Genomic DNA, 14,534 nt, shown 5'->3' with positions numbered 1-14,534 from the left:
TAACATGTGAAACTTGCGTGTCGTGTGTATAATATGTTTTTCCTATTGACTTCGAAATCATTTCATTGGACTCTAGCAACGGGACAGCGATTTTAATTTTAATTATTCGTACATGTCTGTTTAAGAAACTGAAAGGAATGTGCAAAGAAAACGGTGACTGACTCTTATCTTCCTTCGCATATTTTCTTAATTGGATAATTACGTTACGTACAAGGTGAATCATTATAATCTACTCTTTTAAATGACTAAATAGCTTCAAGGTAGTCCAAGTATCCCGAGGCATTGAATTTCCACGTGCATTTCGACTAAAAAAGTAGCCGCTCGATGGAAAACAACGCGCGTCTCTCCGTCGAGAAAAGAAAATAACCCAAGATCCGAGAAATACCTTGAGATCCGAAAAATTGCTAAAAAGAAACGATAATTACTCCCAACCGTCTAATTATTTCACTTCGCGCGGGAAAGGGAAGGAGAAGCGCAAGAAAAAGAGGAAGACGCTCCTCTTCGAGCAGTTTTTCTGCCGCGCCGATGGATAAAAATTTCTTTAACGTGTTAATATGCGGTGATTCACCTTGTATATTTCTTTTACGGCACAATAAACGCGCGTAATCGTTTGCAGCTAATGATCAACGAGGCAGAAAAACTTACGAACGGCTCACTATATTTCAGCGTAATACGCACTTGCATTAACCAGAATATAATTTATATTCAATAAAATCACCTTTATGGGAACATTCGATCACGATTATTACAGCGAACGCCGTAATCATCGGCTATACATCCCGATAAATAAAAATCTATGACCACTTCCGGTAAATGCTTATCACTTAAAACGCGCGCAGTTGAAACGGCGAATAAAAACCGAACCTGCCAATACCGAGGCAAACGTATAATCACAATGGAGAAACTCGGAACTTTTTTTATTCAGTTCCCCAAAAGGAACATTCCAGCGAAATTTTGCATACAATGAAATCCGGCTATATTTATTCAGAGGGAATTTTAGTTTGATTAACTGAAGCTATTAACGAATTCAATTGTTTAAAAAAATATTAAACAGCGGCACTGGCGAGTAAACAGAGTATTGGTGAGTTTCTGTCGTGTATTATTCCAGTAAATTCAGAAAAATTTCAGACTTCCACTGTGTTATTAAATTTCGATCGTTTTCTCAATAGTCTCGTCGTACTCGGAAAATGTTTTCTCGTCATTCGTGCAAAATACGTAAACGTTGAATAAATATTAAAAGCTTAATACATCTATCAGTAGAGAATTTTGGTCATTTCCTGATATACCTGACTGATCCTCGAGCATATTTGATGTATTTTCGTTACATTTCAGTCTTTAATAATGGAAGCACCAGCAGCGAACGATCGAGAAGTAGTAGAAAATTATTAGAGGAGGTACGCAGCTTGATTATACCCGAGATGATTCGTTATTCAAAACAGTGACGTTTCCAAACCGGACGTGTAACATCGAAGATTGTGCATGCAAATGTACAGTCTGAACGACGTGAGGTATAATGTCACACGACGAGTGTCATACGCGCAATAGCCTGCACCGTTATCGCCGCCATTGCACGACAAAGGAATTATGTGTAAATCTGATTGGCCACGGAATGCCGTTAAATTCGTCACGTTGCGCGAGCTGAGAATTAATAAAGGATTCGATCGCAGCGATCAGCCTTTAAGCTCGTAACTTTTATTTACGAGAGTTGGTAGCCTTACGCTCTGGCTGTATCTCCGGGTTATAGTAAATAAAGCGTAAAGCCCGCCTCGTTGTGCAACCACCTCTCGTACGGATAAATTGCACCGCTCCTTTCCAGGATATGCATATCGATATTTGCACTTTTGAAATACCCGTAGAAACCAGCACCAAATCCAGAATTTTAAACAAAATTATGTTAATTATATTTAAGAAGAATAATACGGCAACTGAAACCCCTTATTATAATAGCAAGTAACGTATATGTAGAAATTTTTAAAATTCGAAGACCATTAACTAGATTGTAAAAAGAGAAATATTTTTCATGATAAACGGCGGAATTGTTGATCACTTTCTATCTCAGGCTGATTTTCTAAAAAATTCACTTGTGCCTGTCGTATTTTCAATACAGATTTTAATAACGGATGGGTACTTCATTCGCAGAACTTAATTTTTCTTTTCAACGCAGACGTATTTTTACAAGCGCATTCAAACAAAATTCCAACTATTGTTATTCCACAAGAAATACTTTTGTACCTAATATTTATAACTCTGTCATTCGATACATATTCAATTATAACTTCACTTTAATGCCAAATTATCTTACAAACGACACTTTGTCACTCTTTTGGCGACAATCTAACAAAAATTCCAATAAACGCTCTCATTGACATTCCAACGTTCCTACGACAAAATCGAAATGACCAGCCGACGTATATCCAGCTTGATCTCGATTTATAGACAACGAACGATCGTGTCTCTCTCTCTCTGTCTCGCCACCCGGTTTCTTTTCCAAGATTCCGTTCGTTCGCATAAAAGATCGTCGGGTAGAAATACCGTTTAGCATTTTAAGGAGAAACAGGCAGCAACGCCGTAGATAAAACGAGCGCTCCGGTTGCATTCAACAAATACGCTGCTCGTCGACTAGCGAACTGGTTTGCCACAATGTTCCGCGATATTACGCGGCTGGATGCAAGAAAGAATCGGCGAGTTGGCCAGTCATTAATATATCAACCGATACGCCGATCGAAATTATCTCGAGCGTGGAGCCCGGCCGTGTAATCGCGAAATACGGCGTTGCCGGACTGGCTGCACTCTTTCTCTCTCTCTCTCTCTCTCTCTCCCTCTCTCTTTCTCTCTCTTCGAGCGTGGATTTCGCGACCGACCGACGCGGGTCGACTTTTAAAATATTCCCGGCATAAATACGGGGGAATATTTCGCGTACGGAACGTTTCGTTATTTAGCACGTCGGGGGGGAGGAGCTTGGAAATTGAGTCTGTTTGGATTTGAACGGGGATAAGGCCACGAAATGTCGAGTGCCGCCGATTGTTGCGCGTAAATGAGATTCAGAGAGGAGAGAGAGAAAGGTTATTCCGTTTTGCGTTGTTGTCGCCGGGGAGGGAAAAAGTAAATATCCAGGAAGGTCCATGACTGGAATCGATTTGCGATAGTTGCTCTTTAAATCAGAGAGAATTGAGGCAACACGGTGGCGAATATTAGACTGAATATAATCGATGGAACCTGTTAGAATACCTCTTTGAACGTCTGTGTGTATGTGTGTATACAGTCAGTCACAAAAATCTACGTACACCCAATTGGATTCTAAACAGAAAAAGGAATGCTTTCTTGGCATTCTGTAGATCTCAGATAAATTAACTTGGATCATTTTCGAAAATAATGTTCTTTTACATTTATTTGAAATAACGTGTAAAAATTGAGAACATCTTAAAAATATTTACGTGGTTATTCGAATTAATAATATTGTAATAACAATGAGAAAATTTTACATATCGGCGTGTTAGTAGACTTTGATTTTGAACGCTGTAAATTAATGGATATAAAATGTTTAAAATCCTCCATTTACGCAAACTTTCGTGACTGACTGTATCCGCGCACATGCGCGAGCGTATTTAGAAATAATCTGCAGTTACGTTCGCGCGAGACGTTTTGCCAGAGATTTTTTCTTTTTTTTTTTCAATCCGGCCATATGAGATATCATCGCAAGTAATGCTGATTAGGAGGTGCGTGATGATCGCGAGCCACGATTGTACCCTGCTTTAATTACTAGCTTTATCGAGTACAGAAGACTAATGGGGTGTTAAATTGATCCTTGGAAGGTGGTAATTAAGTGAACATTTTTCACAAGTTTGATATCGGCGTTGTATAATTTAGGCGTAATCGGTCATACGCAGGGAGAAACTGCGTACGTTTATGCATTTATATACCGTGGCTGGATAATTAATACGAGAGATAATGTACCTCTATCCTCGTTTTATTCGTTCCGTGTTGCATCGACGTTTTATGTTGCATGGTGGGCGCACGATTAAATATTATCATCGCGATATATGCAAATAAAAGTGTCGGGCCATCGTCGTGGCAATTAATATTTGTTAAAATAATCGAAACTGTGCTGATTGTACCTCTGTTGTACAAGAAAACACTTTATTCATACGTGATACACCAACTCGTACGAGTATCATATTATATTTATATATACTTGTGTTGTAATTTTCACGTACAAGAAAACACTCTCTATTTATATCTACATGTACATTATATACATCAACTCGTACGAGTTCAATACCATTTTTGTATAATAATCGTTGCTGGACGTGACGTAAACTATTCAAAAATATTTGTAAAAAAAATCGACGATCATCGTAGAAATCAATGCATTAAAAAAAGAAAAGAAAAAGAATAAAGAAATGTGTTGAATTAAACTTCCTCTGCATGCTTTCCACGTACAAAAATATTCTTTTTATTTACACACACACACACACACACACACACACACACACACACACACACGTAGCAGCTCGTACGAGTCTGTTTAATGCACCAATCACCCGTCCTCAGAGAGACACGAAGACACGCGGTCATTATGCAGCGGAGATCCTCGTGCAGGCATTTCTCTCTTTGCCAAGGGATCCAGGCTCGCGTCGCCGACGTTAATGCGAAATCTGAACTTATCGCGCCACTAAGGACGATATTTACGGTTATCGGGGGCTGGTGCACCGGCTGCTAAACGCCGTAGATCTTGCTCAACGCGCGAATCCACCGAGACCGGACTTCCCGTATCTGCGGCCCCCGGTAAGTGTTGCACGATGATCGTGGTTATTAAGTCGCGGAAAATATGGTTTCGCTGTACGAAACGACGGACGAACAGCCCGGACGGAATCGATCGAAGGGACCAGTCGAATTAATGGCGATCGTTTGTTCGACAACCAGTCGGGTTTGAAAGGGGGATGAACAACCGGATCATGTTAATTCGATGGTAAATTCGATGGAGAGTGGCGTGATTTATTTTCATTGATTTTTAAACGAGTGATGAGGAAATACAGAAAATAGCTTTCGAATATGACGATCGAATATTTGTTACTGAAGATAGAATTTCGTACTAATTTTTGAACTTTGAAAATCTATCGTTGAACCTTCAAATTTACGAAATTGATATTACGTCTGTGAATTTGCATTTGACGTATTATCTAATATAATATGTCGAAGAATGTTGATTGCAACTATGGTGATAATCAGACACCGAATTTGAAAAATTACATTTCAAAAAAAGTGGTTCAATTGTTGTAGTAGTATGTGTCATGTACAGTGTTTTCTACCAAAAAATTCTCCGAAGCTTGAATTCTCCGATATTCAAAATTTTTAAGTTTCGAATTAAAACGTTCAAGGATTTATTGTGCAAAATTGAATTTAAATTTCCAATCGTAGTAAGAATTTTTCCCTTGATTATAAATGGTTAATCATTCAACGTGAGTCTTTCAAACATCTTAGAAATCAATATATATATATATATCCCACAATCCTTCCAAAAGCAAAGTTACTAGTAAAAAAAATTATAGTAAAGGTTACTAGTAAAGAAACTACAGCACGTAACGAACTCTAAATCGACTCTAAATCAGCGTTTGGGAAAAAGAAACGTTAACGCTTTTAATCGCAGCTACCACGAAACTTTCGAGCCCCAGGTGCCATTTTCGTCGTCGATGTTCATCGATACGGCTAATTTCACGCTCGAATCGCCTTTACATCGTTATTATAATCAACGGACGTACAGCGGATACGCGCGGTGGCGGCTCGCGTGACTCAGCCGCTATTTCTTTTTTTCTCTTTTTTCCTTTTTTCTCTCCTCCTTTTTTTTTTTTTTTTTCGCTTCTCTCAGTTCACTTCTCGATCGGTTTGCATTTGTCCGCGTGCCAGCTCGTCCCTGGTAAAAAAAGTTGAGCCGCAGTGTGCCTCGAATTTGGTACCTTAACTTAACTTAATATCGACCGGTCGACACGTCGACGCTGGCAAGTGTTGCGAGGTTCGCCGCTCTCGAAACACGCATGGATCTCTGCGCATGGTGCAAACGATATATATATATATTGCTAAAGAAAAGGAAGTCGTCTCGTCAGGAGTGTGTCCCTTTTTTCGTACAGAAAGACATGATAGATTCGACGGAAATTAAAATTACCGTTTGGGTTGTACAGGTTGTGTCGGCAATTATACGTACGTACGCGCAAAGAAACGACAAATATTCACAATTATTCTACAAAATGTACAGGTTTCCGCTTTCCCAGACTCATTTACCCGTCATTCGGTGACACGGCTCGAACATTTACAATGTACTTTTAAGAAGTCGGTTATTGCTGTTTCACTCGGGATTGTTCAGGATATGTTGCTGATCGTTATTATAATTTATAAATGCAAACAGAGAAAATGTAAATAAAAATGAGAAAGGAAAGTTCGTTGTGAAAGAATTTACAATGCATATCCATCGACGAGAGAGAATTTGTAGATTGAGTATGGTGCAACTACTTGAGCCTCTTAGGTTCATAAAAATTCTTAGAGAAGATTGTTTTTTCGAGAACGATCTCGTGGAATGAGAATGAGGAACTTCTACTTTTTACTCGATCGATTCTACAATTTCACGTTATCAGCTCCATCTTTTCTCGCAATTAAATACGCTCCGTCAAGTGGGAAATAAAATCGTAACGCGTATTTTCTCGATAAATCTGACGCATTTTGCTAATCTTCTGCAAGATTAGGGTGACGAAAGTGTCGACACGCCTAGTGTCTTTTGGCGATATCTTTTGTGAAGACAAGGTCTGTTTTCATAAATAGTTTACTACGTACGAAAGTAAACAAGCACAGTAGCAACTTTCAATGATAAATTATACAGTAATAATGCAAAGAGTCGAGCAAGTAATTATGGTAATTAATCTGCATATAATGGCGGAATATTATTAGAAAAATTACGAAATATTTTACGAGTGTTGTGTACAAAAAAATGTACAAAAAAAAAAAAATTCAAAGATATGATCAATAATTTTTAGATTCTCAAATTTTTATATTACACTTGTATCGTTATTGTATAACTCATTATTGGGAATTGCTACAGCGCACATCATACTTTTCTACGCGGCGAACTATATATTCATATATTTCATCAAAGATGTCGTCAAAAAACCATGTGTGCCACTAATATTTTAACCATACTTCTTCTACACCTTACGAACATCTTTCGTTTTGAAATTAGATAAAAATACGCACACGCACATACACGGTAATAAAAAAATTTCTGTCCAACGAAGGTTTGACCTTACGACAAAACAACTCGTCGATGTTTCATTCATTTCATTTCGACCACAAGTGTGAGAGATGTTCTTCGTATCGTTAAGGTGATTATTTTGTATATAAATTTTACTACATTCTCGTAATACCTAATAAAAAGGAGACGAAACTTTTCTACAGAGAATGAAATTTTCCACTGATGTAAGGTATCGATCTGCGTCCGGTTTGGTGTCGCGCTTAGGTCAAGCGAATGGAGAAAGAATTGAATCGTTGAATCACGCTGAAACTCGAGCACACCGTGATAGTCGATTTCACTAACATTTAGACGCACACGATAATTCAATTTCAACGAAGAAAACTGAGCTCTCACTGACTTTTACAACCCACGTTTCTACTGCCTGATGTTAATAAACGAATGGACCACGCGTTATGTGTTCGACGATATTCCTCGATGTTCCGGAAATGAACGTGACAGGTATGTTCACTCTCTCAACGTGCCTATTATGTACTTTAAAGAGATGCCTTTCGAGACATTTTCGAGGATATATTTTACATATGAGACAAATGAAACTTTTCGTCTACGAGAAACAAACTCTAAACTACTCTAACTTAATTTTATAGGGTTTGTCAATTTCTTCTTGCAAAGCCAATCTCCAAGGAATCGAGGGTCGTTCCGATCTCTCGCGAGATTTATTCCTGCGACAACCGCACTCCCTCTCTCGTCTTTTCTCTTTTTTTTTTTTTCTTTTTTGCCACTGCACACACACACACACACACACACACTCAACTCATTGTCAGTTACTCAACGATAAACCGTTCGTCCTTCTGCCAGTAACGCCAGTCCGTCGAATACTTAGTGTCTCTGTTTAGAAAACTACTTGGCGGGGGGCGAAAATCGACGATAGGAAAATGGGAGAAACGAAATGCTGTGAGAACTACGATGGAGGACGGTGAGACGACGAAACAAGGAGAACCTATCGACCTGTTCGAGAAACTCGCGTCTCGTCACGGAAGGATAAAATCATCTTTCGATACGAACAAGTTGACATTTGCTCATCTCTCTTTCCATTAAGTTGATCCGCGAGATTAAACAAACAAGTTGCGACAAACTATTTGAGATTTGTCGGGGAGATCCCGATTGTGTTTCTCGATGGTCTGTAGGCTCGCGGGAAACGTAATATATCACAAACATATCGCCGGGGGAAACGATACGCAAGACGACGAATCCTGGTAGGACAATTATACAGAGAATGCCCGGTACCGGTCGCGGCGCGTTTACGAGCGGCACCGGAACACCGAAATACACGACTTAGTTACTTACAATATTCGTACAAGTGCTTAAATACTACTGCCCCGTGGCCGATCTGCCCGTGCTCGATCCGACCGGGAGGGGAGGGGCCTCTTCACCTAACCGATAAATTGACTATTAATATTTCCGTAGAGAATTTTACAAATCAGTCGGTGACACGTGCGTCGAGCCGACGCTCGCTATCCTTCGACTATCGTCGCAGCATCGGCGATTTCTTTTCCTCTTTGTCACGTTCACCCGCGAAACGATGAAACTCCGCTGCTGCTGCGACGTAGGAAGCACATTTCGCGTCGTTTCCTCTTTCGCGCGCTCGCCCGACTGTTCGTTCCTCTCTTATCTAATCTCTCCTCTCTCCGTTTCTCATTTTATCCTTCTTCTTCTTTTTTTTTTCTTTTTTTTTTTTGGAGGGGGGGGGGGAGTTTTCCTCCATCGATCCCTTTCGCTGACCGGCCTCAGAATCGCAACAGGCAGAAAATAAATGTCAACGCTACGCCGGGACTGTGAATCGCGAGCATTTCAACAATTTTTCGACAACCGGCCTTCGTATCTCGCGTCAATCGATTACGCGATTATTCCTTTCCCTCCTGTTTTCTCTTCTTTTTTTTAAATTTTTTTCTTTTTTCTTTTTTTTGGTTTTTAATCTTCGCTTCTGTGGCGGCGCCTTTGCGATCGTGTATGCGATCCGTTTCGTTTGTATATAATATATATGTACACACAGACACACACGTGTGTGTATATATATTTATATTCATATATCGCTATCGCAATATTAATTAATAATAATTACATACGCGCGCGGTGATTCTCAATTTGTTCTCGCGCCATGTTTGTTCGTGCGCCATTTTTCTTTCACTACACGTCGCTGTACCCTTTGTCCTCCGCCGTGCGCTTCTCTTACTCTCTCTTTCTTTCTCTCTCTCTCTCTCTCTCTATATATATATTTATTCATTTATTTATTTATAAATTCATATTTATAATATATATATATATATATATATTTATCGTAATGTCAATAATAATAATACTATCAATAACTAATGAGGATGCTGGTGACGATGACGATGACAACGATGAGGATGGTTCACGATTTGCGAACAACAGCTAAACGTGTCTTTCTCTCTCTTTCACACACACACACACACACATACATACGCACATACTTTCGCTCTCTATTAAATAATCCCTATTTTTTTAATACGATAGACCACATTAGGATCGTCCGCATCGCGCGAACCAGGAAGGCGCTGCGAATGTACCATTCTCTCTCTTTCTCTTCTCTTACGCTCAACAACGTCGACACACGGATCCATATGGTGCGTTACATGGGGTGTGTGGGAGGGAGGGGGTGGGGGGAGAGATTCGTGTTAGCCGGTGCGCGTTCGCGGGAATACAACGAAAATCGGTGGATGAAATCGCGCCGCGTTGATCGTTCTCGCGATTCGCTAACACTCGAATAGAGAGAGAGACTCGGTGGGATTGAAAACAGACGGATAAATGAGAAATGCCCTTAAAATAGTATCGCGTACGGGGGGGGGGGGGGAATCACTTGGTGGCGTCCGCCGATGCGGACATGAGGTTCCAACGAAAAAACCGACCGATCACGCGCGCACGGCTGGCAGTAGTAACGTGTTCACGGATCTACAGATCGCCGGTAGAAACCGGATGCTGACGCGCCGACGATAATTTCAACCGATCGAATACCGAGACATTGAGGTTCGGTCGTACCGATAAATAGTAACTATGACTGTGACTAAAAATAATGAATCGTATATATATAATATGTATATATATATATATATATATATAGATTTTTTTTTTTTTTTCATTATAATAGAAAAGTCTCGCGTGCAGGCTGACACACGCGAATTCACTACGTATACGCGTAACGTGCTATACAGATAGGTATTACACCCTTTGAGGGTCGTGCGCCCCTGACTCGACTGGCCGTGACTCGACAGACGTCTCCTTATTGCAACAACGTCCGTTTCGTTATTCCCTTTCTTCGCCCGTGGCCAGGGAAATGGATAAGAAAGCTCTTTTCGCGGACGAGCGACTTTTGTGAAATTTCGGCCGGAGAGGATGTTCATTGTCGATGACGCGTGTTCGATTTCGCGTGTGCAGTTTCGCGAAAAATATCCGCCGCGCGGATTTTCTCCGGAAACCTGGCAACATTGTGCACTTGCTTCGTCTTTCAACAAAACGCAGCGTCTTTCATCCTCGAAGTAACATAGAAAACTTTGGTTTTTTTTTTTTACGATCTCTACGATCTCCTCGTTCCTCTTTTTTTCTTTCTCCCCCCTTCTTTGTAGAAAGTTCCTTCGCCTGCACACGTTTCTCAGGGGATAGTCTCTTTCTTCTCTTTCTTCGGTTTCTCTTTTTTCTATTTTTTATTTTAAGCTCGCGCGAACACTGCCCCTCCCACCGAGAGCGTACGGATCGTTACGAGCTTAAGAGTCGTAGAGATTCTTCGCGACTCCGTTCCCTTAGTCCTCCTCTTCGCTCTCCTCTGCCGGCCCGTACATGTCGGCCAGCTTGTCGAATCTCGGCCCCCAAGCGCCCAAGTACTCGTACTCGTGCTGCTCGTCGTCTGTACCTGTTGATTATTTCAAAATAACGACTCGTTCTCGCGTTGGCTCGCTCGTGCGACTCGAGCGGAAACACGTACCGGAAGCTAACGATGACAACGAGCCAGCGATACTTCCGCCACCCTCGTATGCGTAATTTCGTAGATCGTCGAACGGCGGCGCGTTCGGATCACTGTCAGCTCTCTTTTTATGGTCTTCTATGAAGATGCCCACGTTTGGCTCCGGTCCTAGTGTGTCTGTAAATTGTATTTGCAATCAGGCGAAGACAAGCAAGCATCTTAGAAGCATGTTAGACCGGACAAGACAATGTAGAAGAAGGTATGTAACGCGTGAGAGCGTAGAGGGTTGCTTACAGGGTATTTTACACGGTGGTAGCTTGCCACCCATATCTGGTATCGGGCCACCGATAGGAATTTGAAGCGGGGTAATGTCGAACGCGGTCATGTCGTCCTCTCCGCCGCCCTCGTCGTCGTAGTTGATGATATTTTCTCTCACGTCGTCGTCGGGCCCGGGATACTTGATGTGAGATTCTCTTCTTCTGTTGTAGACGACAAATACTAACACGAGAACTACAAACGCAAGACGGATGTCCCGTTAGTCTCTCTTGAGTCTTCATTTTTTTTTTTTTTCTTTAATGCATCTGGTTTACACGATACCTACCAAGGATGATCAAAAGGCAAACCAAGATGGCTGCCAAAGCTCCCATACTGAGTTTCAGTGTCTGTCCCTCTTGAACAAGCTCGCAGTTCTCACCCCAGAAACCGTCCGGGCAGATGCATCTGTATCTGAAGTGTGGATCCTGATTGATACATCTACCGCCGTTCAAGCAGGGATAATCTATGCACTCGTTCTTGTCCATGCATCCTTTGTTATCGGGCGATGGAATCTTTCCTTCTCCACATCTGAGAATTTAGGCAATGCAGAATTTTTCAAGTGCAGGGTATTTTCTTTCTTTTTTTTTTTAATTTCAATTTTTCGAGAGTTTATATATCTCTAGAATACACAAGTTTCAATTTAAAAATTCAACGTTGACTTTCCTGCAATGTTATCGCAAAATCAACAGCATGATTTGTTGCGTTTCTTTTTTTGGAAATATCTTCCTGGGACATAGAGATCGTGTTCCACAATTTTCACAATACTCACGTGCAGTCGTACTCGTTCCAAAGATCGATGCATTCGAATGGCTCTGGACAAATGACATTGGCGCAAGGTTTGTTCGAGGGGCAGTTCCTCTCCAAGTTCCTCGCCATGGTTGCCTGACCCCATTGCGTTCCGTTCATGGCTGGTGGTAATGGAAGATGCTTGCCCTCTAGCCTTATGTCATCCAGACATCCTGTTTAAACAAAAAAACATTGCATCGTCAAAACAGTTGATTGATGTTGATTAACTTATTGAAATATCATCTGGTAAAACGTTTTACCTTTTTGATAATCTGCATACACCTCGAATGTCCGAACCCCAGTGTACTCAGCCTTGCCACCCGCGAAAACTCCCTCCTGTTTGTCAACCAATAACCACTGATGTCCCTCGAACGAGAAGGTCTCGTTGAATCTTCTCCCTTCACCACCGTCTAACTCCAAGGTCGCAGCCGATCCGTATCTTGACACTCTAACTGTATGCCACTGTCCGTCGTCGACAGCTATCGCGGTCAGCCATATGTCTCGTTCCTCGGTCCTCAGGCTGTTCAAATTGTACCGGAAGTGCAGTCTACTGTCCTTGATCTAAAAATCAAAAGCATTTCGTCTTCGTGATTAAACAAAGAATTCCACTTTTATTTCCATTACATACAACAATTGCTACGAACTCTGCACTATTTGTAACTTTAATTTAATCCACGAGAGAGACAAATTTAAAGTTTATTTGATAAAAAGTTAAACCGATTGATTGGAAATCTTCAACTATCGCCATTGTGAATAGAATTGAAAATACTAAAACTTCCGATGAAACTGATCTGAGAAAATTAAACGTATCATTCCTAACATAGAATAATTATTCGTTGAAATTCGTCCAATTTCTAATTAAAATTAAAATAATATAAAAATTATTCCATACACCACGTAATAATATTAATTAATATCACTATGAATTCATGGACAAGTTAAATGCAATGTTACTTTACCTCCAAGATGGCGTACTCTCTGTTATGCTGGTCGCTAACTCTGAACAGCTCGCCGTGGACCTCTCGGGTGCGGAATCTCAGCTGAACCTGCGTGGAATATTTGTCCGGCTCGAACGACAACGCGTATTTCACGTAACTCTGTGGCTTGAAAGTCGTCGGTATAGTGGGCGTCATGCACCCTGGACCGGTCCAGCCCGGGTTGCACTGACATCTGGCCTCGGTGAAGCTTCCCACGCAGGTGCCGTGCTCCCAGCAACGGAACGTGGACTCCTGGTTGTTGCAGATCTCCTCGGTCTGAGGACAGCCGGCCACGCTGTTCCTCGACAAACCGGGGTGAGCCAGGTCGTAGAGCTTGCTGTTGTGGAACAGATTCTTGATGCAACCGTCGAAACCCTTTCCAACTGGCATGTGCTTCCACTTGTAGTGGGTCGGGTCGAATTGCTCGACATACAGGCCGCCGATTTGTAGCGGCGCGTTAACGTTTAGGTACTCGTTGAAAGGCGGTATCGTGCCTTGTGCCTGGCAGCTGGTGTCGTTGAATTCCGGCGGCGTGCCGTCCTCCGGTTCCGAGATGTCCGCGGACTTGCAGTAGTCGATTATCAGTTTCACAGTCTGCGAAGATAGAACAGTTGCTTTTAAGTACGCTTCCCCCTTTCGTTTCACGCGTTCTCTCGTTGAAATTCTCACCTCCGTGTTCCAGAAGATGTCGAGTCTGTGCCACTCGCCGTCGTCCAACGTTCGTTTCGGCTTTACCTTCAGCTCCAAGGTACCGGAACCGAAGTCTATCAGTAGTCGAGGTATCCCACGTTCCAGTTCGACGGATATAAAATCTGCAATTACAGAATAATTGTCACCGCGACAGTTCACCGGTCTTACTTACTATCGTGGAAAAATTTAAAAAGCCTCTCACCAGAAACCATAATTTCGTCAGGCTCCGGAGGAACAATAGGGCCGTTGTACAGCAGCGACCCGTCTGGCTTTTTAGTGATGAACTCGAAGCTCAGGTGGCTGTTGTCGCACATTTCCAGCGCTGGGTACCAAGCCCATCCATTTCCACGGAAGCTTCTCGCCGTTTGCTGACATCGCGGTCCGTTGTATCCGGCAGGACATTGACACCTACGAAATGAAAGAACGTCTTGTAGCGGTCACAGTATAATATATAATATACCAGTGTATACTCATAATATAATATAATATAATATAATATAATATAATATAATATAATATAATATAATATAATATAATATAATATAATATAATA

The 14,534-nt window shown here is 41.5% G+C and overlaps 1 protein-coding gene across 1 annotated transcript; it reads right to left on the bottom strand.

Moving 5' to 3' along the window:
- Nucleotides 1–10,864: 10,864 nt before the first annotated feature.
- Nucleotides 10,865–14,389, bottom strand: LOC122533400 (neural-cadherin-like; the record flags this gene model as incomplete). Its single annotated transcript, XM_043663049.1, has 9 exons — nucleotides 10,865–11,162; nucleotides 11,235–11,390; nucleotides 11,508–11,723; nucleotides 11,815–12,056; nucleotides 12,298–12,487; nucleotides 12,575–12,875; nucleotides 13,274–13,885; nucleotides 13,961–14,103; nucleotides 14,184–14,389. Coding segments are annotated over 9 exons (2,176 nt in total), but the record flags the coding sequence as incomplete, so codon positions are not given.
- Between the last annotated feature and the right edge of the window lie 145 nt (nucleotides 14,390–14,534).

This window comes from Frieseomelitta varia, unplaced genomic scaffold (genome assembly GCF_011392965.1).
Source record: "Frieseomelitta varia isolate USP_RPSP 00005682 unplaced genomic scaffold, Fvar_1.2 scaffold_524, whole genome shotgun sequence".
Classification (NCBI taxonomy): Eukaryota; Metazoa; Arthropoda; class Insecta; order Hymenoptera; family Apidae; genus Frieseomelitta; species Frieseomelitta varia.
Note: the sequence above shows the minus strand (reverse complement) of the source record. Positions and strands in the feature narration are given on the sequence as shown.